Here is a 22,194-nt window from a genome sequence, read left to right as displayed (position 1 = left end):
AAATCCTCTCAGCTGGGCTACAGGCCAGCGCCACCAGAGGTGGGCAGCAGTCCAGAGGACAGTGGTAATAATCACAATACTAATCACAAACTCAGTGACAAGAGCAACTTTTTTTTTCCTGGCTTTTTGAGACAGTGTCTTGCCAAGTAGTTCAGGCTGGCCTCGAACTCACGAAGTATCTCAGGCTGGCCTCAAACTTCGGGCAGTCTTCCTGCCTCAGTCTCCCGAGCGCTGGGATTACACAGGCATGCACTACCACAGCCAGTGGCAATAGTAATTGACTGCTGTTTGTTTGCGAGTGTTTGAAGTGGACAAAGAACACATTTAACCTGAGAAGCAAGCATGCCCTGAGGTTTTATTTCGAGAATCCTCACTGTACAGGTGAGAATGCTAACGGGGAGAAACTGCCCCTGGGCGGAAAGCAATGGAGGCACAGACAGAGCCCAGGCAGTCTGGGTCACTTACTACATCACACCGTCGTTGAGGAAAGCGTCCCAAGACACAGGTTCTCAGAATCACATCTCCTCTGTCCTGGTTGCGAGCTGTCCTTAACATGCTAATTTGGATTTCTTTAACAATGTCCACTGATTTCTTTAGGAAGACAGTACTGCGACTGTCCAAGAAAGGGGGCCTGGTGTTTTACAGCCACACCACCTAGGTTCAAAGCTGAGAGGCTGGATATTAGCTGTGGGTCTTCAGTAATCTTTGGACCCTTATGATCCTCAATTTCTTTATCTGTGACGAGATGGCAGTACCTAATGTCAGGTTATGTGACAAAGTGACACATGCCAAGGACACCAGCACCAGGGGAGATCAGTAACGGTGACTACGGCACCCCACCTTTGCTCGGGTTATCATAAAGGACAAGATGGCAGATGGCCACTTGTCCACCCCCATGTTTCTCTTCTCTTTTGCAATGGCCAAATAATAAGGGCAAATGATTCCCATGGTGCTTACTATGGCACAAGCTCTGTTCTAAGCGCTTTGAAGTTGAATTTGATTCTCACACCCATGAGGAAATATAGGGCATCCAACTTAAGGCAGGGAAGAGAGAGCCAGGGAGGTCAGGCAGCCCTGCGCATAGGCGGCAGAGCCAGGATGCAAGCCTCAGCTGTCAGGCTCTTTGCCAGAACACAACAGATTCCTATTTGCTTCTTCTTAAGGGCAGGTGGTAGTGGTGGTGCCATGGACTCCCTTAGCAGCTCTAATATTGATCATAATTTTGAAATAGAGGTTAGCATAATCAAAACAAGACATAGTTTCAGTCATGGATTCTGTTTGTGATATGCTACTGTGGTACTGTACTTCGTAATAGGAGGAAAGTTAAATGTAAGTTCGAAGTAAATAAAAAGTGCTACTTTTCTATGCAAAGTCATGCGCTGTCCTGGGAACTAGAGAGGAGCCCCAGGTTTTTCCGGTTTTCACTCGCCATCCCGAGGCCCTAGGGTAACATGGGGGGTAGGGAAGGGAAGGACAATCACAGTACAAAGGTAAAAGCTCGGGACCAGAACACCTTGGCGTCACAGAAGCTTGGACAGCCCCCAGACCTTTTGATCATCGGTCAGAAACAAACTTCAAGTTCATTTGAGCCCCATTCCTTACAGTTTTCCTATCACTCAGGGCCCAACTTGTCCCAGCTTGACTCAGCACGCAGCCTAGCTCCGCACAAAGAGACCTAAGTCTCCTGGGGAGCTCCAGGAAAAACCCCTCCTAGATAACAGGGAGGAGAATGGCAAGAACCTGTCTGACCTAGGATGGCCCAGCTTTTAGCGTAGCTGATGAAGACAGCAAAGACCGTGGCACTCTCGTGACCAGGGGAAGCAGGTGGAAGAATGGCACGCTCTGACCCAAACCTGTGACATTCTTGAGCTGCTGAACTTGTTGTACGGGTGGTGGCGGGGGGAGGACCTTACTTGTTTAAATGAATCTTGGGTGGACCTCTGTAGCATTCCGGATACAACAGCTACCAATATCACCAGTGATAACTCAAGCAATCTGTCCTTGATCACGCACTTTCATCTGGACTGGGTCTGTCTATGTCCCCAGCAAGCCCCACTGCACACCTGTCCGTGAAGACCTAACAATACCGCCCCCGCCTTCCCTGTGGGTACCTGCAGGACTCTACCACTCTGAGGACTCACCGCTCTCCAACCCCCAGAGCTGTCCTTGCCCGCAATGTGCACAGCCTGACCCCACGTGTCTTCCCTTCTCAGTCAGAATGAACGCCCGAGGCACTCGCCTGCGAGCCATTCTCTCTCCCCCTTGCTCCATGGGTGCCTGTCACAATGGCTCCCTCCACAGTAACCCAAACCAAAACAACAAAGGGACTTTTGTCTTCTTCACTCTGCTCCAAGAACTAGCCCAGGGCCTGGTGTAGAATAGATGTCCCATATTTATTCACAGGACAGATTTTTATAAAAAGACAAAACAGACGCTAGCACACACAGAGAAAAAAGTATCTGGAGAAATATACTCAAAACAGTGACTATGACCAGCATAGCTGGGGGCTGATCGTGGGGCTGAGAGGGGTCTGCAATGTGTGCTACGGGGACAGAAGTACCTTCCTTCCATAAAATCCTGGCGTCCACACGTCCTTTCTCCATATTCCATGAAAGGCATTTTTAAATGAAAAGAATGTGTGTGTGTGTGTGTGTGTGTGCACGCGTGCGTGCACGTGTGTGTAGGGAGATGTGTGTGAAAATCCAAGCACTTATCTGACAACAGTTTAGCATGCCTGAGAGTGAGAATGGTCATCAGAATTTCTATTTTTGAAGACTAAGTTTTTTTTTCTTTTTTTAGGGCACTGGAATCTATTTACCGATTATCAGCTAACATTGCCCGGGCCAGCGCCAGGCACTCAGAGCTTCAGGCTCCCCACTGTGAAGCGGGAACTACACGGCCCGCCTCGCCTTGCACTGCCGAGATGCTCAAACGAGGAAGACGGGCGGGCACAAAACCTGGCACGTAGGAAGCTCTCAATATACTGACTATACTTACTTCTCATACATTTCTTGAGAAGCAGAAAGAAAAGTAAATTACAGTGTAAAGGGGGGAACAAAACCAAGTGATTTCCCCATCTCCCTGGAAATTATAGCACCAAGAAATCTTCAGTTTGCCTGGAACCACCAGCATTTATAAGGACATGCCTATTTTCCCATCTGGAAGCCAACTCGTGTCTGGAATAAGGAAGCAACGGGACTGTTGCAAACTCTGATTCCTGGCCTTAGATCTAATACGGGACTGGGCACATCAAAATCCAAAATTTTCACCAAGACAGTACTGAAAGTAAAGAAGGAAATTCCTCTCCCTGGCAAAGCCAAAACGAAGGCTTTGACGACTGAGAAGGTACAGCTGAAAGGCATCCGCAGCAACAGAAGCACCAGCTCTGTATGTCACCCATCTTCCAGCAACCCGAGACAACGCAGCTCCAGAGGCAGCCCAAACATCTTGAGAACAGCTCTGGGAGAAACACACCAACTACTACGACACCAAGTTCTCCTCACCCCTGGATCTGCCGTGAAGCAGAAGAAAGACAACACTCCAGCGTTTTCTGTGGATGTCAAGGCCAACTGCCCATTCCGGCTGATGGATGAGAGGAGGCACACGTCCAACTGGCTCCTGATTATCATGCTACGGATGTTGCGAACAAAACCAGGATCACTGAAACAGAATCCAGCCGGCTCATACGTATTTTATACACACACACACACACACACACACACACACACACACACACAATTTTTAAAGTTTTCTAAAACCCAATTACTATTTAGAATCCTTCCTATGTGCTAAGTTCAAAACTAGGTATTTACATATGTTCTCACTTATAACAAACCTAACAGACAGACAGTATTCTGAGTTCATTCTGAAGATGAAGAAACTGAGGTACAGAGAAGGGAACCCATCGAATTTGTAGCAAAGTCTAGACGTGAACTATACTCTCGCAAATCCTTATTTCTACATTCTGCCACCTGGTCCCTAGCCATTCCAAAAAAAGAAGCTGGAGCCTAGAACACCATGCTTCCAAGATAGGGACACAAGGGAATTCTTCAGTGCCTCTGACGGTGGCTCTGTTAATTTCATCTCATAATGCTGGCAGGTGTGCCTTCCGCCCAGTTTTTTCATTTCACAAGAAACCAGGGTACCAAAGGGTCGAGTAACTTGTAAAATGGCCAGTCCACAATCTGAAGCCTGGTCTGCCTCCATCACAGACCTACCTTTTCAGGGTCACTTCTCAGGTGAGATCTCTCCACAGAGGACTACAGCTCGGGGTAAAGATGTACCATTAAAGCTCAGTGTCTTGGCTAAATTTTAATTTTGCCTCCTACTTGGTAGTAGGAGTTGCTACTAAGTAGCAACTTATCTGTCAGTTAGGATTTCAGTGTGAAGACTCCTGGCCAGATCTGGAATCGAATTTAAACCAAACCAAACTGTAAAATGGACATTTTCCCTGTGAATCAGGGTAATATGATTATGGATTGTTAGACTGCTACCAAGAGATTGCTACTAACTTTGTTAGGTATAATAAGGAAGTGCGGTGAAAAACCTGTCTACTGTGTTAGAGGTATGTACTGAATAATGCAGGAGAAAGTGTCCAAAGCCTGGGATTTATTTTTAAAATGCTTTAGCAAAAAAGGCGAGAGGGGGATGGGGAGATATAGATGAAACATATGTAGCAAAATTTTGAAAACATAAATGTTGTATTGGGGTGTGTGGTACTATTTTCTCTATTTTGGCACACGTGTGAAATCTGACAATTAAAATGTCAACAGAAAGAAAACAAATACCTACCTCAGAAGCATTCTGTGACAATGCAATTAATACATATGAAACGCTCAGCACTGTGCAGGAGGACAGAGCGGGGTCCCCCAAGCTCAGCGCTACTGACACTGAGGCTGTAGGGCTGACCTGGGTACTGTAGGACACTGCACAACATCACCGGCCTCCACCCCAGGGCCCCCCTGCCCAGCTGAGACAGTATCCAGCACTCCTGCCTGGCACACGGCAATCTGGCCTCTGCACTGTGCAGGTGTGCTGGCTGGGACAGCTTAGGCAAGGAAAGCACCAGTAAATCTATGGTAAAATGTGAGAAATAAACCCACGCTCCTCATCACCACCCCTATCTCACTTTCCAAGTATAAAAACCCACAGCTCTCCTGATGACTGCAACAACTCACCATTTGCTGAATGCCTACTCTGAGGCAGCCACTTAACCTGCTGATTTTACTGCATCTTCACAATTAGATGCCAAATTTGCAGGTGGGGAATCTGGGCCCAGAGATGAAGGTGCTGCTCCTCCAAAGGTACACAGGGGACAAACTGGCGAGGCTGGGATCAAGCCTCCGTCAGCCCTCCCCTCCCTCACATCACCGGCCACACCACACCTAGCCTGCCTGCACCTCCCACCAGCCCTTTCTGACACACCTGCCCACCTTCCCCCGTCTACATGCTAACACTGCTACAGCTTCTTACTGAGGCTAGCAGCTCCTGCCTGTCCCCTATACAACACCCAAAGGGATCCTTTAGAATTAAAGCAGAACAGTCACTCCTCTGCTCAAAGCCTTGCGAAGGCTCCCTCAGCCCCAGGCTTGCCAAAGCCCTTGGCCTGGGACCCACAGGCTTCAGCTAAGCTAGTCTCACCCTAGCCCTCACCTCACACCCCTTTGCTATTCACCCTGTTTCAGCCACATGGGCCTTTTTGCTCTTTGAGGATATCAAGCATGGTACCACCGTGGCCTTTGTATCTACCTTTTCTTTTGCCCGAACTGCTCTTCTCCCCAGCTTGCTCAACATCCTTTCCTCAAGGGAGCCATCCCTAAGCGCCGAAGACATCAGCCCCAGGCTCACCCCATGCCCTGTTGCTGCCTTGTTATTCTTAACAGTCACCACCCCTGACTTAACATTGTAGATCTACTTACTGTCTGTCTCTCCCACCCGAGTAGAAACTCCACAAGGACAGCAGCTATGCAGCTTTGCTCCCTGTACTTATCTAGGACCTAAAACAGAGGCTGGCACATAGGATGTATTCAATAAACACTTGCTGAATACATCTACCACAACTACGGGTTCTCACAGCTCACGTTCTCGCTAGTATTTTCAAGTCTTATTAAAGACCAATATCTGGAAAATGGGTACAGTTAGCAAGTGTTTGTCCCACTCCAAACTCTAGTCCATCCTCAGATACTATTTCCTCTGATTTTCTTTCCTGGTTCCTCCACATCTCAGCATCAAAGTGCTGGCCAACTTTACCCTTATTCCACTTCAGTTTCTGCATCTGGAAAAGCGTGGAGGAGCACAGAACCTCCTTCGAAGTCGTAAGACTTTAAGGGAACAAAAGTTCTGCCTCTGTATAGTATAGTGCCTTGTGTAGAGCAAGAACCCAGTAATTTGACACAGATGGTTTAAGTCAGCCGTTGCCCTCTTGGGGGAGCAGAAGGTAGGCGAGACAAAATGCCAGGAAGTACACTTTGGAGGCTTTGAGGGCCAAACCACTCTGTTAGAACTAGTCAAGTCTAAGTTACTTTGCAGCACAAGAGCAGCGTCTGAATTAAAAACAAAAACAGAAACAAAACACAACTTTATTTAAAAAGCAAGCATAGGGCAGGCAGCTGTTCGCCAACCGCTGGTTAAAATGATGGCTCACCGGTCTGGCCTTGGCTTCCGCTTCGATTTCATTTCCCACTACACACAACTCACTCCCTGCTCCTGTGGCCTTCCTTCCTCTTCCGGAATCCGCACTACATAACCCTGCCTATGACCTTCACGCTTATTTCCCGGCCTAGAATGGGATTCGCCAGGCCCGCGCCCTTCTCTCCGCTTGCACACCACCTCCTCAGTAAGGGTTTCACTGCCCAACCACCCTCTCTCAAACCGTGGCACACTCGCCAGTCTTCCCCGGCCCCACCCTCGCCTCACTGTTCTCCAGAGCGCGTGCACCACCTGCCGTCTTCCACACTGTCTGCTCGAGAAGGTGAGTTACGCAGAGGCAGACCGTTGCCTTTGGTGCACTGTCATTGCCCCAGCATCCAGATCGATGCCCAACATACAGCTGGCACTCCTTAAATATTTGTGGAGTAAGTGTCCCTTCACTGACCTCAATGCAATAACATTATAAGCAATAAAATAAACAAAAAGAAAGTCACATTACTTTAAAGTAAAACAAGACACTTCACTATCCTCAACCTTCTATGACTTTCCCCCTCAGTCTCTACTTTCCAATCACAGCACCTGAGACTGGATGACTGATGTCCCCAAAGATACGCATGTTCTCATCCTCCGAACATGAGTATCTACCTTACATGGCAAAACAAATCTGCAGAGGAGACCTCGGTGAAGGAAGGACCCTGAGAAGGGGAGATGACGCTGGCTTATCTGTGTGCGTCCAAAGTAACCACACGGATCCTCCTGACTGTTCAGGCGATGTGACCAGGAAAACAGATGCTTTGAAGGTAGAGAAAGGAGCCATGAACCAAAGAATGTGGAGGCCTCTAAAAGCTGGAAAAGGCAGGAAGACAGATTTTCTCCCTAGAGCTTCCAGAAAGGAACTCGGCCTTCGCCACACCTTGATTTTAGCACATAGACCTCCAAGAGCTCTCTCTAGAAAACACAACTGTGCTGCCTTTGGGACTTATTTATCTCCCTAACTTTAACCCTCTCACAATATATTCTACCCAGTGTCTTGTTCATTTTCTGTCTCCCTTCACTACACGGGAAATCCCCGTCTTGCTCCTGTGCCTTGGACAGAGCCCAGAGTAGAGGCCTAGTAAGTATTTGCTCATGTACTGTCCCAACATCCCATTGGGTTCCTTCCCAATAATTCTTACAGGTGTTAAGACTATATATTTAGCACTGATTACCTGGCACCCGTCCTTGCACAGCGCCACACCCATCATGGCAAGTATTTACTGAACAAATAAATTCACACAACGGTCCTACGAACTACGTAGTTATCCTCATTTGAGAAAAGGGAGCCAAGGTTTAAAGAAAATAGCGTGCCCACATCCATCAGCAAGAAGTGGAAGAGCCAGGAGTACAGCTGCAACCGCTCTGAGACCAGAACCCAAGTCAGACTCACAAGTTAGTAGGCGGGGCCCGGGCTCAGCAGGTTTACAAGTGTGGCCCAAACAATTTTATAAAGGGAGAAACTAAGGCCTGAAGGAAGGATGGGACCTTTCCAACTGACACTCTCAATAATTAGAGCTAATATGTTACGGGGCCCTTCCATGCGGCCAGACTCCATCGTGTTTTGCTTGTTCGATTTCTCACCCCGCCCAGTGAAGCCTGGACTATTCTTAGCCCGTATTTCATGGAAAACAGACGCCCGGGACGATGAAATAACGAGCACAAGGTCACACCGCGGTGGGAGGTGGACCTGCTGTCTGAACTCTTCTCAAACCCACGCCAGCCGGGCCGCTTCAGGGCCATGCGATCCCACCACCAGAAATCCTGGCCCGCTCCGCAAACTGCAGTGTGTGTGCGTGCGCGTGTGCGTGTGTGCGTGTGTCTGTGTGCGGGGGGTGAGCAGCACAATTCACCCCTAGTTTTGGCCAATTCTGCCCTCGAGAGGGGAGTTTTCACGCCTCCTTCCTCTTGGGAGATCTACACAAAGTATAGGCGGGTGGAGAGCAGGACCCAGGACGGCGGCCTTCGCCTCTCGGTCTCCACCTGGCTCTGCTGCAAAAACGCAAAAAATGCAACAGCAACGCGGGTCCTCACCAACCAATCGACCCCTCCCCATCTCGGGGCAAGTCACGCGCCTGCGCATTTGCCAAGGGTCACTCGGAGCCCGCCGCCTGTTATCGAGACCTCTGCTCCCGCATCGCCTCGCCGAGCCCCCTAAGGGCCCGCGTCCCAGATCCCCGCCGCCGCGCGCACTTTGCAGGATCCGGACCCTCGAGGCTCGCCCTGCCCCCGCCCTCCGCTGAGACGGCACCCAATCCGGGGCCTCATCTCATCGAGCCTGGTGACCTGGAAAAATGAGAGCTGGACGCTGATTGGTCCTCGCCCCTTCCGCCACTCCCTGCAAACACGGAGCCCTCTCTGCCACGGCCGCACGAGCCCCCGCGCCCCTCTTCCCCGTCCTTCTCAGATCCCCCGCAGTCCCCGCACCTGAACATCCTCGTTGCGGAGCTCATCTATAAGCACCGCAATAGGGTAGAGCGAGTCATCGCCGTCGGCCGCCGCCATCTTGGCTCCGTCCTGTTCCTGTCAGACTGCGGCCAGCGCTGTGCTGAAGCGGGGTTAGGGCGGGGCAGGACGAGGAGGAGGAAAGGCAGCCTTGGGGGCGCCCGAGCCACTTCACAGGGGCTGGACGGCCAAAAGACCGCGTCTCTTTGGTCCAGACACACGAAGTCCCGCCTACTTCCCATTTCCCATTGGTCAAACGAACAAGATTGGCTTGCCGGAGTCTACGGTGGGGGAAAGGAAGCGGAAATGCAATGTGTATCCTAGCTACCAAAACTATGCCCGCCTCCGTTGCCACTGACAACGACTGAGACTAGCAGTTGTTGCTCACCAATGAGGACGGGAGTGGGATGCGGCGAAGCCGGTTCTCAGTGAGTCTGAGTGATGGCCTCTGTGTGTGTCACGGGTCAGGCAGGAAGTCGTGGAAGGCTCCAACGCTGTGCAGGCTTTGGCTTGACCCACCTGGGTTCCGCGGGCTGCCTCCCAGCGCCTTTGTGTGGGAGGAGGAGTGAGTGAACCTGATTTGTGCGGAGCCCCAGAGAAGGGGCGAGCTGCTTTGTTCCTAGCGTTCCAGGCCCGTCCGAGCTCTGCCCGCGTGCCTTCCTTCATCCCTGGAAAATGAGAGCTGCCCGAACACGCTCACTTTTCCGTGTCGTGCCATTTCTCGGGCGTGCTGTTTCTGTTCCCTTCTCGCCTCTCTACAGAATTTTACCCCTTTCCTGCCTCCCCACGTTTCAGACGTGAACAGGTATTCCAGGCTCATCCTGAACTGCCCTAGAGCAGACGTTTCTTCATCTCTTCCAGAAGCGCTGGCCCCTTTGAGTGTGTGGTGTCAGTGGCGACAACGCGGGGCAGGTTATCTCTGGTCCTGGGCTATGCGGTCGGTAGTGGGAGAAAAATGTACATTTCAGAACTCTTCTCATATTGACATTTCTAATCATTAATTTACGTTAACTATGGCAATTCAAATCAGAGCTAATAGAATTTTCAATTTACTATGTTTTGTTTTTGTACTTTAATTTTTGTCAGTCCACGTTTGCAGTACGTAATGATTACGTTCATCGTGGAGTCAGAACATGTACTTAACACATCTTAATTCTTTTTTGTCCCCTTCCGCTTCTATCTCCCCACCACCTCTTTATTACCTTCCCTTTTGCGAAAGATCTGTCTCCCTGTTTCTTATTGTCTTTTGTGTTGCACCTTAATTTATTTATATTTTGGGTTTCTCTGTTTCTTTTTTCTATCCCTGGAAGGAAAAACTTAGTTTTTAATGACATTAACATAATCATTTATTTGTTTAACCATATTTTGGGATATGTATGTATGTGCCTATGTATATAATTACATAGTATTTGTTATATTTTAAGATATTACATTTCTAAATCGTGTTTAATTACATAAACTATGTAATAAAAATGTCATACATACGTATAATAGTTTCAAAATGACCAGCAGGATTCCTTTTTTTTTTTGGTACTGGGAATCGAATTTCGGACTTTGGGGCTGGGGATTTAGCTCAGTGGCAAAAGCGCCTGCCTGGCAAGCACAAGGTCCTGAGTTCAATTCCCGGTACCGGAAAACAAACAAACAAACAAACAAAAAAGGAATTTAGGACCTTGCGCTTGCCGAGCAGTTGCTGTGCCGCTAAGCTCTATTCCCAGCCACGGGCGTTAGGAACAGTTGCTTAACATGTATGATTCCTTTTGCCCTTAAGGGATTTCCAACTTGGGATGTATAGGTAAAATACTGGGGTTTGTGGGCTTTTGTTTTTGTTTTTTATTTTAAAGAGAAAAACAATAAAAACAATGATACAGAATTTCAAAAGAAGATAATAAGAAATTAACAATGGCTAATATATTGCATATTGTCGCCTTCAAAGTAGTTGCTTGGATTACAAGATATAGGTATGCAAAATTGATCAAACAATGTAAGCACAACCGTTCTTTTACAAATTAGTTGTATAGAAATACTACCAATACTACTAGAAGTATAGAAATACTACTAATAGAAATTAGTATAATTATCTTAGCTATCTTGTATATGTATATTTCTTTCTTTTCCCTTCTTTCTTTTCTTAAAATACTGTTTTAAAGTCCTTTAAAAGAGCTGAGCATGGTGGCTTGTACCTATAATTCCAACACTTGGGAGGCTGAGGCAGATGGTTCTTCAGAAATTTGAGGCCTGGGTTATCTTGTGAGTTCAAGACCAGCTTAAACTATGTAGTGAAACTGTCTCAAAAGCAAAAACAGTAAAATCGCTTGAACTTTTTTTTCCATATGACTATGCTCCCAAATTGATGTAAACTTAAGTTTATTTAATAATTTTTTTTCTATGTTTAATGTTCATAAAATGACCAGAGGTGTGTCTATTGCTACTATGTGCCTTTTAAGGATATTTCCGATCATCATGATCAGCCCCAGGAATTCCAGGTTAATGGAGTTTAAAATAAAAAGCTCGCATGTTTGTAGGGCTCTTCAACATACTGTGCCTGGTCCTATCATTTTACCTATGTATATGACTAGCTAATGGAGCAGTACATTCATCACAACAAAAGATTTCAAATAATGTCTGAAAGAGCTAATGAGAAGACCACACAATGCCTATTTCTGTGTTGTTAACCTGTGCTGTTGTTTTGTTTTTGAAAGTCATCATCTAAGCCAGTGACTGCATGATTTTCATCCTGTACAAAGAGAAAAGCAGAACATTCAGAGGAACATTTCTCCTAGATCCTCCCCTAAGACTAGATGCTTCTGTATTATGGATAACAAAGTCCTTTGTCACCGACACCAAGAGTGTCATATCTTCCCAGCCTCTCTGAGATTATAGCAGGCTAAATTGCTAGCTTACAAGTAGGCTTTTCACAATTCTTGATAGTAAAAAGATTGAAATGGTTGAAAACAATGCAATAATATCTCAGGGCAACAAGTGTTGGAGAAATGAGACTCCTTGTATACCAGTCCTGAGAATGTAAATTGATATAGCAGTATGGATAACAGTATGAATGTTCCTCAAACAATTAAAAATAGAGCTACCGTGTGATCCAACAATCCCACTCTAAGTATATAGCCAAAGGAAATGAACCCAGTATCTTGAAGAGCTACCTGCACTTCCATGTTTATGGCCACAACTAAGAGATGGAGAACAAACTAAATGTTCATCACAGATGAATGGATAAAGAAAACATTACACATCCATACGCAGGATATTGTCCAGCCTTAAAAAAGAAGTAAATGATGTCATTTGTAATGATATGCAAAGTGAAATAAAATAGAGTCCAGAAAGATAAATATTGTATGGTATCTCTTACTGGATATGTGGAATCTAAAATAGTAAAATTGACATAAGCTGAAAGCACACTGGCAGTTACCAAGGGTTGGAGGGAGAGGGAAATGGGGAGGTATTGGTCAAAAGATACCAAGTTTCAATCATGAAAATAAGTAAGTTCTGTAGATGTTCTGTACAATGAAAGGCACAGGATTAACAATACCATGTTGCATACCACTTAAAATTTACAATGAAGCTAGATCTAATTTAAGGGCTTTTGCCACAGAAGGAGAAAGAAAATCAACAAAACTATAAAAAAAAAAAAAAATGAAGGGACTAATAAGTATTTGGAGGTACTAGATGAGTTAATGTCATTGATTGTGATAATAGTTTTATAGATGTATACTTAGCTCCAAATCCGTCAAGCCGTATACATTAAATGCCTAAAGCTTCTTCTATGTCAGTCATACCTTAATAAAGTGATTTTAAAATCTCAAAGAAAACAAAAGCATACCGTATTGCCATTTATAACTAACTTCTCTTTTAAGGGGTTAGATTGTGTTGATAAAACACAGTTCTCCAAATTAGGGCATATTTAAGTATACATATTGGGGAATGGGTTAGGGAGAGCAGAACTGATCCATTAAAATGGAGAATATTAGGGCTGGGGTTGTAGTTCAGCAGCAAAGCACTTGCCTAGCATGTGTGAGGCCCTGGGTTCAATCTCTAGCACCAGACACACAGCGAGTATAAGATGTAGGAGAGATAGGGAAGAGCAAAGTAGCAGGGTGAGGGACTGCATAGGCAGAAGTGTGATCTCTCACTGGGAGAGGGACTTAGAAAAAAACTTAATATGAACTTATTAGATTGTTCCTTTGTGGAACTGGATAGTATCACTTCCTGCTGTCAGCCATGTGCTGTCTTTAACAAAAAGGGAAATTCTTGGGCTGGGGATATAGCTCAGTGGCATAAGCGCCTGCCTGGCAAGCACAAGGTCGTGAGTTCGATCCCCAGTACTGAAAAAAAAAAAAAAAAAAGGGGAAATTCTTTAATGAGTCTTTCATATGAAAGTGGTTTCTTTGTGATTAACTTACAGGAAAAGCATAATGTACAGAGAATGGTGAATAGAGGACATTGTGGAACAGAGTATAAATCCTTGGGAATGAACAAACAGCTACAGGGTATCTGTGGACTTTTAAGGCTGTCGATTGGTAGGGTTGAAGTCTAGCTAAGAGTGACCCTAGGCCCACCTGATGTCTAGGTTACACAGGGAATAAATAGAGTTGTACCAAATAATGTTTGATATGAGAAAGTAGAGGTGGAACAAATGGAGAGCCCCCCCAAAGAGTGAAGGGATTGAGTTGGTTTTGGATGCATGATAGAATGGCCTACATTGGATGGAGGAGGTACAGCAGGGTTCACCTCACTTTTATCCCTCCCCCCACACACCCTCAGGAACTCTGTGTTCCGTTTCATCACTGTGCTACAGGCCTGGAACTTTAATCTGCAATGCAAACTTTGATTCAGCTGTGCAGACAGCAGTGACAGCCACAGAGCGCTTAGATAATAGAGAACTGTTTCTTTACTCTGAGGACACGCAGTGCCCCTGGCTCAACTCAATTTGGCTCGCATATAGCATAGATTTTATTTCTACGTCCTCTGTGGGCTGGAGCTTATGCTTTTCTGCTATCTAGAGAAGATCAATTTTTGAGGAAATCAGAGGCATAAGGAAGATAACACTGGATCCTGCAAGAAGCACAAACTCTGCCTATTGCTCTTCATACTTTACTTAATAAGTAATGTCAGCATAAAAGATCTGTGATCAGACTCTCAGAAAAGATATAATGTCCTTTCTCTAGACGTGAAGAAGGACATTCTTTATCTTTCAATGTATTACCTATTTGGGACTTCGGGCCTGGCCAAGCCATATGATTGTTTGATTCTGGAGGAAGTCTAGCAAAAGCATTAGTGTGAAAGGAAATGATAGCAGGACCTGTGTCCCTGTGGAAAGCCAAGGGAGGACACTAGACACTTTGCTGAGATATGCCCTGAGGAATGATAACATGATGGCTAACTAAGTCAAGTCTCATTCCTGTGGTAATTAAGTTGTATTGTCCTTGCTAAACCTGTTGATTCCTCCCAGTTCCTCTGCTGCGGCCTTTGTTCTTTCTCAATTAAAGGTTACTGAAAATGGTAATCAAGGTGACAGTCCTGGAGGCTGAAGCCCACTGATCCCAGAATTTTGCCTCTCTTGTTTTTCTTGTTTTTTCTCTTTATGTGTAGGCACTTCATTCTCAGGACCTGCCGCCCCAGACAGAAACAGAATATACACCAACATCTAGAGAATAAGGTTGGGCAGGACAGGGCAGGGCAGGGGTCAGAGTGAGGAAGAAGCATTTGTCCAAAACTTTCAATCTACTTATGTGTCATAGATGGCTCCAGAGAAAATTCTGGAGTGTTCTGTTTGTCCTGAGGCATATTATTAAAAGGGTACCAGATCTCTGCAAGACAACAGAGTCTGATGTCATTTGTTCATAATAAGTCAGCTTTCAGGGCTGGAGGATTTCGAGCTAAGCCTTTGTGGTGGCGCTCATCTGCATTGCAATGCACAGCCTCTGAAAACCCCTCACCCTATGCAGAAGACTATGCTCTGCTCTCAGGGAGAGGAACCCTATCTCGTGGAGCAGCATGCTGTCAGTGGAGCACAGTACATGACAGTTTATGGAAAAACCAACTAAGGGTCTGTGTTGGTTTGGGCTTATTTTTACAAGGGGAACAATATACAGGACACATTCTATATGATTATTTATAATAGTCATCTGAAGAACGATGTACAAAAGAGTTCAGGAAATCTGTCCATACACCAGACCAAGTAAACTAGCTGAGGGCCTGGATCCCACAGACATGTCCTGCATGAGTCCAGCTGAATACCTAGAGCTCATAACAATGCCTCCCACGAATCCAACTGGAGGCCCAGAGCCCACAACAACATCTCATGCAGGCCTGTTTCACGGATCTGCTCTGGGAGGACCCAAAGGTCAGTGGTGGAATCTAGGAAGTCTGTGCCAGCAGGATGAAGGGATGGGCTGGCAGGCTGAGGGATCTGCACCGGAGCTAGGAAGCGATGCTCAGAAGAACCAGAGCTCCCCCGAAAGGCATCACAGCCATCCTCAGCAACAGTGAGGTCCCAAGCTCCTCTGATGATCAAGATGGCTAGGAAGCCAACACAGCAAGCTTCTCCCGGAGACTGGCAGTGCACCATCTTCCCCTCTGGAGCCAGGAAGTGATGCTCAAAGTGAGGACCAGAGCTCCCCAAAGTGAACCAAAGCCATTCTGAGTGCCAACGAGGTCCCGAGCTCCTCGGAGGATGAAAACAGCCAAGTTCATCAGGAAAGCCAGCATGACGAGCTCCTCCAAAACAACCAACAGCTCCTTACAGCTTCTACCAGCTCCTGATAGCCTCTCTCAGTTCCCAACAGCCTGTCCTCTGCTCCCAACAGCCTCGCCTCTCTCTCTCCAGTTCTGCCTCTTATGCTGCTGGCAACAATCCCCAGGTGGACCCCCCATACCCAGCACCACACTTACTCAGTTCAGCTGGGGGTTATAAGTGGATCACCAGTAATCAGCCCACTACAGGGTTACATACAAGTCAGCCTTTATTTGAGATTCTCAAGGAAATACACACACACACACACACACACACACACACACATGAGCACACACACACACACATACATACACACAAGCCCACACAAGCTTGCGCGTGCATGCACACAAATAATAGGGAAAGTATAAACCTTCATTGGCTTGATGGGGAAAACCCAGTGTATTTATGAACAATAGATATCTGCCATTTGTTAGAGACAGGATAGGAATTGGGTTGCAGCCTTTTATTTTTTGATTTTCCATGTCAATCAAAGGAAAACAATGACAAAAGGAAAGCACTGAAAGGTAAATCCTTGTGTCTTTAGCCCTGGCTCTCTTAGGTCTCCTCTTTATTTTTCCCTTTCCAGGGGATATACACATGCCCCGCCTAGGAGAATGTCTACTTCAGGGCCTGACTGTGAGAGCAGGGAGGGTGGAATATCTAGGAAGGCATCAGATGTTGGGACAGCTCTCCCACTGTGAGGCTGGCCGCCCACTAGGATTGAATGGGAGTGGTCCGAGCAGTCAGCGGGTGGTGTGAGGTGTGGGAGGAGACTCATTGGTTTGAGACAAAGAACTTTCAAGTACTGACTTGGGCACTTTGTGACTTCCTTGAGACTATTCCTTAGAGGTGGGTCTTCTCTGCATCCTCCCAAGCAACCTGTGAGTCTCACAAGGGATACTGCGCATAATGGAATTTTGTAACTCTATAAGCATGGACTCTTAGGCACTGTATCCTGGTTTCTCAGAATCTAACCCTGCAGGGAACTCCAAGTGTGTTTATAATTTATCAGTATTTGAGATAATTATATCACAAGCTTTTTTTATTCTAGAGAATCCAGTTTAATGGCAAAGGTATAAATGTCTGGTATTACTGTTACTTTAGAGAGAGTTCACTTGTTCGATAACCAACTTCTCTGAGTCTACTTAGACTCAGGTAGCAATGAAAGTTAGGAGCCTAGGATTCATTCTAACCTTGTCTTTTAATATGGTGAGGCTCTTTAGGTGGATTTGTTTTATCTGAGTGGGGCTCACTGGTAGCACAGCTGAAGCAATGCAGAAAGCTCCCTGCTTTGAAATGTTTATCCTAAAACCACAGGAAACACTGATACAAAGCATTAAAAAACACCTGGAATACTAGAGAAATGAACAGAACCTTTGGGGTGCTGCACATTTATCTTTGCATGTATGCTGTTTGTTCTGAGCACGTTCTACAGTAATTCTTCAGAAATAGAATTGATAACAAATATAAAAACCTAAGTTGTTCAAAGCTTTGTGAACTGTCCATCAGTTATCCCTGATACTATGTAACATGTCATGGTAAAAGCAATTTTGAAGTTATTATTAATATTTATGGTCAGTTTAAGATACTGAAGTTGTCCTAGATAATCTGGTAAACTTAATTATCTGGGTCCTTACTGAAGAAAAACTGTGAAATACAGTAAAAGACAACGGCTGAGATATGAAGTAAGAGGGGGATTCTTCTGATATTGGTATGTTATGTTCCGAGTGAATCTTCAAATAAATAAAAACTGATTACATTGCAATAGAAATTGCCTAAAACATGGAAATAAGTGTTTTCAAAGCAAGGCAGAATAGATTCAATAGGATTTAAGGCAATGTATTTATAAGTGTAATAATTTCTTTATATAAACATTAACCATCCTTTTTGATAACACTTCATTTGAGACCAGAAGGTGAACTGTGAGGATGAAAGAAAGGGACATTTGTCATTTGTTTAATTATAAATGATACATGAAAGGCTTACACATTTGTAAGGTACCACATGAAGTTTTAATACAATTTGTACATTTCGTTATGTTAATATCAGTACAACACAGCTATTTCCTCACACAGTACTCATTTCTTCATGAAAACTTAATCCTATGTGTTTTATTTTACTTGAAATTCTTTTAAAGAGATTAACATCTTGATTTCTGCTTTAGATATTTATATTGAAAGCACTGAAAAACATTCATGGTATAACAGAATATTTGTCCACTGCACTGTCCATAGTCCTACTTCTCAGACAATGTGACTTTCAGTCAACAACCTTTTCTTTCCTCCCATAATCTCACTCCACAATACTGTTTTCTTTGCTGTAGCTTTGTTATGCACATTGAAATTAGAAGTGTGATGTCTCTAGCTTTGTTCTTCTTCTTCCAGACTGCTGCAACTATTTAAATATTTTGGTATTTTCATATGAATTTTAGGATTGCTTTGTTTTTTACTGGAAGATTGTGAGAGTAATGGGATTCAATCCCTGATCACTTGAGTTAATACATACCTTGTGATGAAATTGATTTTATTGATTTAGGCATATGGGATATTTCCCCATTTATTTATGTCTCCTTCAACTTATTTTGGCAATGTGTGATAATTTCTTGTATGTGGATCTTTCTCTTCCTTTGAAAATCTCAGGTCCTTACACTTGCTATATAGGTTCTGTGCATAGTTTATGATGACTTTGTATCCTTCAGTTTTACCTCATTCAGATTGTTTTAAAGTTTAATGTCAATGTGAAATGCACACACATGCAACTCTGTGTGTGTGAGAGAGACAAAGAGACAGAGAGACAGAGAGAGACAGAGAGAAAGAGAGATGTGGTCTGGGAACAGATATAATGTTAGTAATTAAATTCCAATTTGCATTATTTTAAGTGTTTTTCTCTCTTTCACACACACACACACAGAGTTGCATGTGTGTGCATTTCACCTCATTCAAATTGTTTTAAAGTTTAATGTCAGTGTGAGATTGATTCCCAGTACCAAAAGAAATTGAAAGAGAAAACAAATGCTCCCAAAATCATTCCTGGAAGCAAGCATTACACCAATTCCAAAACTGAGGAAGGATCCAATCAAAAAAGAGAACTGAAGGTAAGTCTCCCTAATGAACACAGATGCAAAAATCCTCAACAAGATACTTGCAAACAGAATGCAGCAAATCATCAAGAAGATTATATACATCATGACCAGGTAGAATTCATCCCACGGATGCAGGGATGGTTCAACATACAAATCAATAAATGTAACACACCACATTAACAGAACTAAGGACAAAAAACACATGATCATCTCAATAGATATAGAAAATAACCTGAGAGAGTCCAACACCTATTTATGATAAAACCCTACAAAAATGGGAATAGAAGATCTTTATCTCAGTCTGATAAAAGCCATTTATGTATGACAAACCAACAGCCAACAACATACTAGATGGTCAAAAATTGAAAACTTTCACTCTAAAATGAGGAACAAGACCAGGATGTACACTATCACTACTCCTATCCATTATCCATTATATTTCTGGAAACATTACCCAGGTCCATTAGTCAAGACAATGAAATACAAGTAAAATTGGTAGGAAAGGAAGAAGCTAAATAACCAGTATATGCTAATGATGTGATACTTGATATAGATCAACCACAAAACTCCATCAAAAGACTCAGAATTAATAACCAAATTTGGCAGTATACTGGAATACAAAGTCAACACTCAAAAATAAATAGCATTGGGGCTGGGGATTTAGCTCAGCGGCAAAAAGCACCTGCCTGGCAAGCGCAAGGTCGTGAGTTCGGTTCCTGGTACCGGAGAAAAACTAAAAAACAAAAACAACAACAACAACAACAAAAAAATAGCATTCCTGTACACAAATAACAAATTCCCAGAGGGAGAAAATAGGGAAACAACGGCTTTCACAATATAATCAAGAAAAATGAAATACTTAGCAATCAACCTACTAAAGAAAGTAAAAGACTTTTACATTAAAAACAGAATTCTGTGGAAAAAACAGATTGAACATGATATCAGAAAATGGAAATATATCTCTGGTTATTGTATAAGTAGAATGAATATAGTGAAAATGGCCATGATTCCAAAGCTGTTATACATATGTAATGCAATCCCAAACAAAATACCAATAGCATACCTCACAGAATTAGAGAAAACAATCTGACAATTTATGTGGAACCAGAAGAGACTAGAATTTTTTTAAAAATCTTGGAAAAAAAGTGCAAAGCAAGTGGCATCACAATCTTGGATTTGAAGTTATACTACAAAGGTACCATGACTTTAAAAAAAAAAGCATACTGTTAAAACAAAGAGCTGAATTCAATGAAACAGAATGGAGGATGCATAACCAACTTAAAGCATGTTCAGCTACCTTGTCTTTGACAAATGGGCCAAACACCTTCACTGGAAGAAATAGAGCCTCTTCAATAAATGGTGCTGGGAAATCTGGCTTTCCACATGCCTATTAACCTATACTATTAAACCTATACTCATATTTCTCGTCATGACCTAAACTAAAATGGAAATGGATCAAAGAATAGATATAAAAACCAAATACTTAATCTGATTGAAGAGAGAACAGGTAAAATTGTAGAAGATTTTCTCTAGGTCTACTCTTCAAGAGCAAGCAAAGATCTACTCTGGAAGAGTGAGCAAAGATGCTATGAACAAAAGTAAAATTTCACAGAAAACTTACAAAGAATCATCAGTGAGGATCACATCAAATTAAGAGTCTTGCAGAACAAAAGAAACCACCAAGATAGTGATGAGATAATTTTATCAGCTACTCCTCAGAACAAGGACTAACATTTAGAATATATAAAATACTCAAAAATATCAGACCGACAAGTTTAGAGATCCAGTCCAAAGCAAACCCCAAATAAATATACGAAAAGTGCTCAACATCACTGCTCATTTGAAATATGCAAATTAAAATAACTCTGAGACTCCATCTCACTCTGGAAAGAATAGCTGCCTTCAAGAAATCAAGCAATATCAAATGCTGGTGAGGCTTTAGGGAAAAGGAACACTTCTCCTTTGTAGTGGCAGTGTAAACTAGTACAACCACTGTGGAAATGAGTATGGTGATTCCTCAGAAAAGCTGAAACTAGAGGTTCCATTAGACCAGGTGTTCCCCTTCTTGGTATCTTCCTGGAATATTTTAAAGCATCATATCACAGTGATAGATGCATACCCATTTTACAGCAATACAATTTACAATAGCTAAAAATTGGAAAGATTCCATATACCTATCAAAAGATAAATAGATAAAAATTTGCAGTATTTATATACAATCAAGGACTATCCTGCAATAAATAAGGATAAACCAGAATCATGTATAGGAAAACTGAAGCCACTCAATACTATAAGTGCAAAAGGTTTCACACACAAGATTTAATATTACATTGGTTCTTTTGTGCGAGTTACTCAATCTGTAAATAAGGAGCATAATGAAGGATAGATGTTGTTAATTAGGAAGAAAATGTTCAAACTGGGAAGGCACAAGGCAGCGGCAAGGGGCAAGGGCAAAAGGAAAATGGAAAAACAGAATGGAAGGAAAAAATGGAAATAACCCTTTTGTAAATGAGAGGGGAAGAAGAGTTGAGGGGAGAAAAAATAAATGGAAAATAAGAAAAAATAAAATATTTTATGTACAAGTACAAATTTCCTATGATGAATGTGATCAATTTGTATAACAAATATATACTGAAAAAAATGAAGTCAAAAAAAGTACCAATTGGAGAGAAGAGATATCTCACTGTGCAGCTGACTTGAATTCCCCTCGTGATTATTGAGATTGAGTATTTATCATGTACATTTTGGCTCTTTCTTCATTTCTACTAAGGTCCTTTACCCATTTAGAATTCAATTATCTGTTGAGTCTAGTTTTGCTAAGGTTGATTTCCTTCTTTATACTTTTTATTCTATTTACTTTGTAGCAGATACGTAGTATAAATATTCTTTTTCCCAGAAAATCATCCACATGCATGCCCTACAGGACAGGGCGAGAGAGATTTGTAACCCACTACTGATAGGAGCCCACTACTATGCCCTGTGGGAGAAGAGGAGCCAGGTTCTACCCGACCCCAGACACTAGATGCCTTATTGCCCTGTGTGGGGTAGTGTAATGGTTGATACATTGTATCAACTTGAAAAGTTTAGAAGTTTAACTAGGGGACTCAGCGGGGAGTCAAGGTCCCTACTTACAGGTAAACGTCCTCATCCTGTGCAAGAGGAGGATATTGGTGGTGTGAGTGCTACACCTTCCCTGGGGGGTATCCTGCTTACAATATAAGCGAGGAAAAGAGGCTTG

At 43.7% G+C, this 22,194-nt stretch overlaps 1 protein-coding gene across 1 annotated transcript in view; it reads right to left on the bottom strand.

The window, feature by feature from the left end:
- Ppp2r1a (protein phosphatase 2, regulatory subunit A, alpha) overlaps positions 1-9,269 on the bottom strand; it is a 28,692-nt gene extending 19,423 nt beyond the window's left edge. Inside the window, exon 1 of the mRNA XM_005412660.2 lies at positions 9,109-9,269. Within this exon, the coding sequence (XP_005412717.1) occupies positions 9,109-9,186 (78 nt within the window). The 5' untranslated portion in view covers positions 9,187-9,269. The remainder of the gene's footprint in view (positions 1-9,108) is intronic.
- Between the last annotated feature and the right edge of the window lie 12,925 nt (positions 9,270-22,194).

This window comes from Chinchilla lanigera, unplaced genomic scaffold (assembly GCF_000276665.1).
Source record: "Chinchilla lanigera isolate Chin_1 unplaced genomic scaffold, ChiLan1.0 scaffold00157, whole genome shotgun sequence".
Taxonomy (NCBI): Eukaryota; Metazoa; Chordata; class Mammalia; order Rodentia; family Chinchillidae; genus Chinchilla; species Chinchilla lanigera.
The sequence above is the reverse complement of the archived record's forward strand: the minus strand, read 5'-3'. Positions and strand labels throughout refer to the sequence as shown.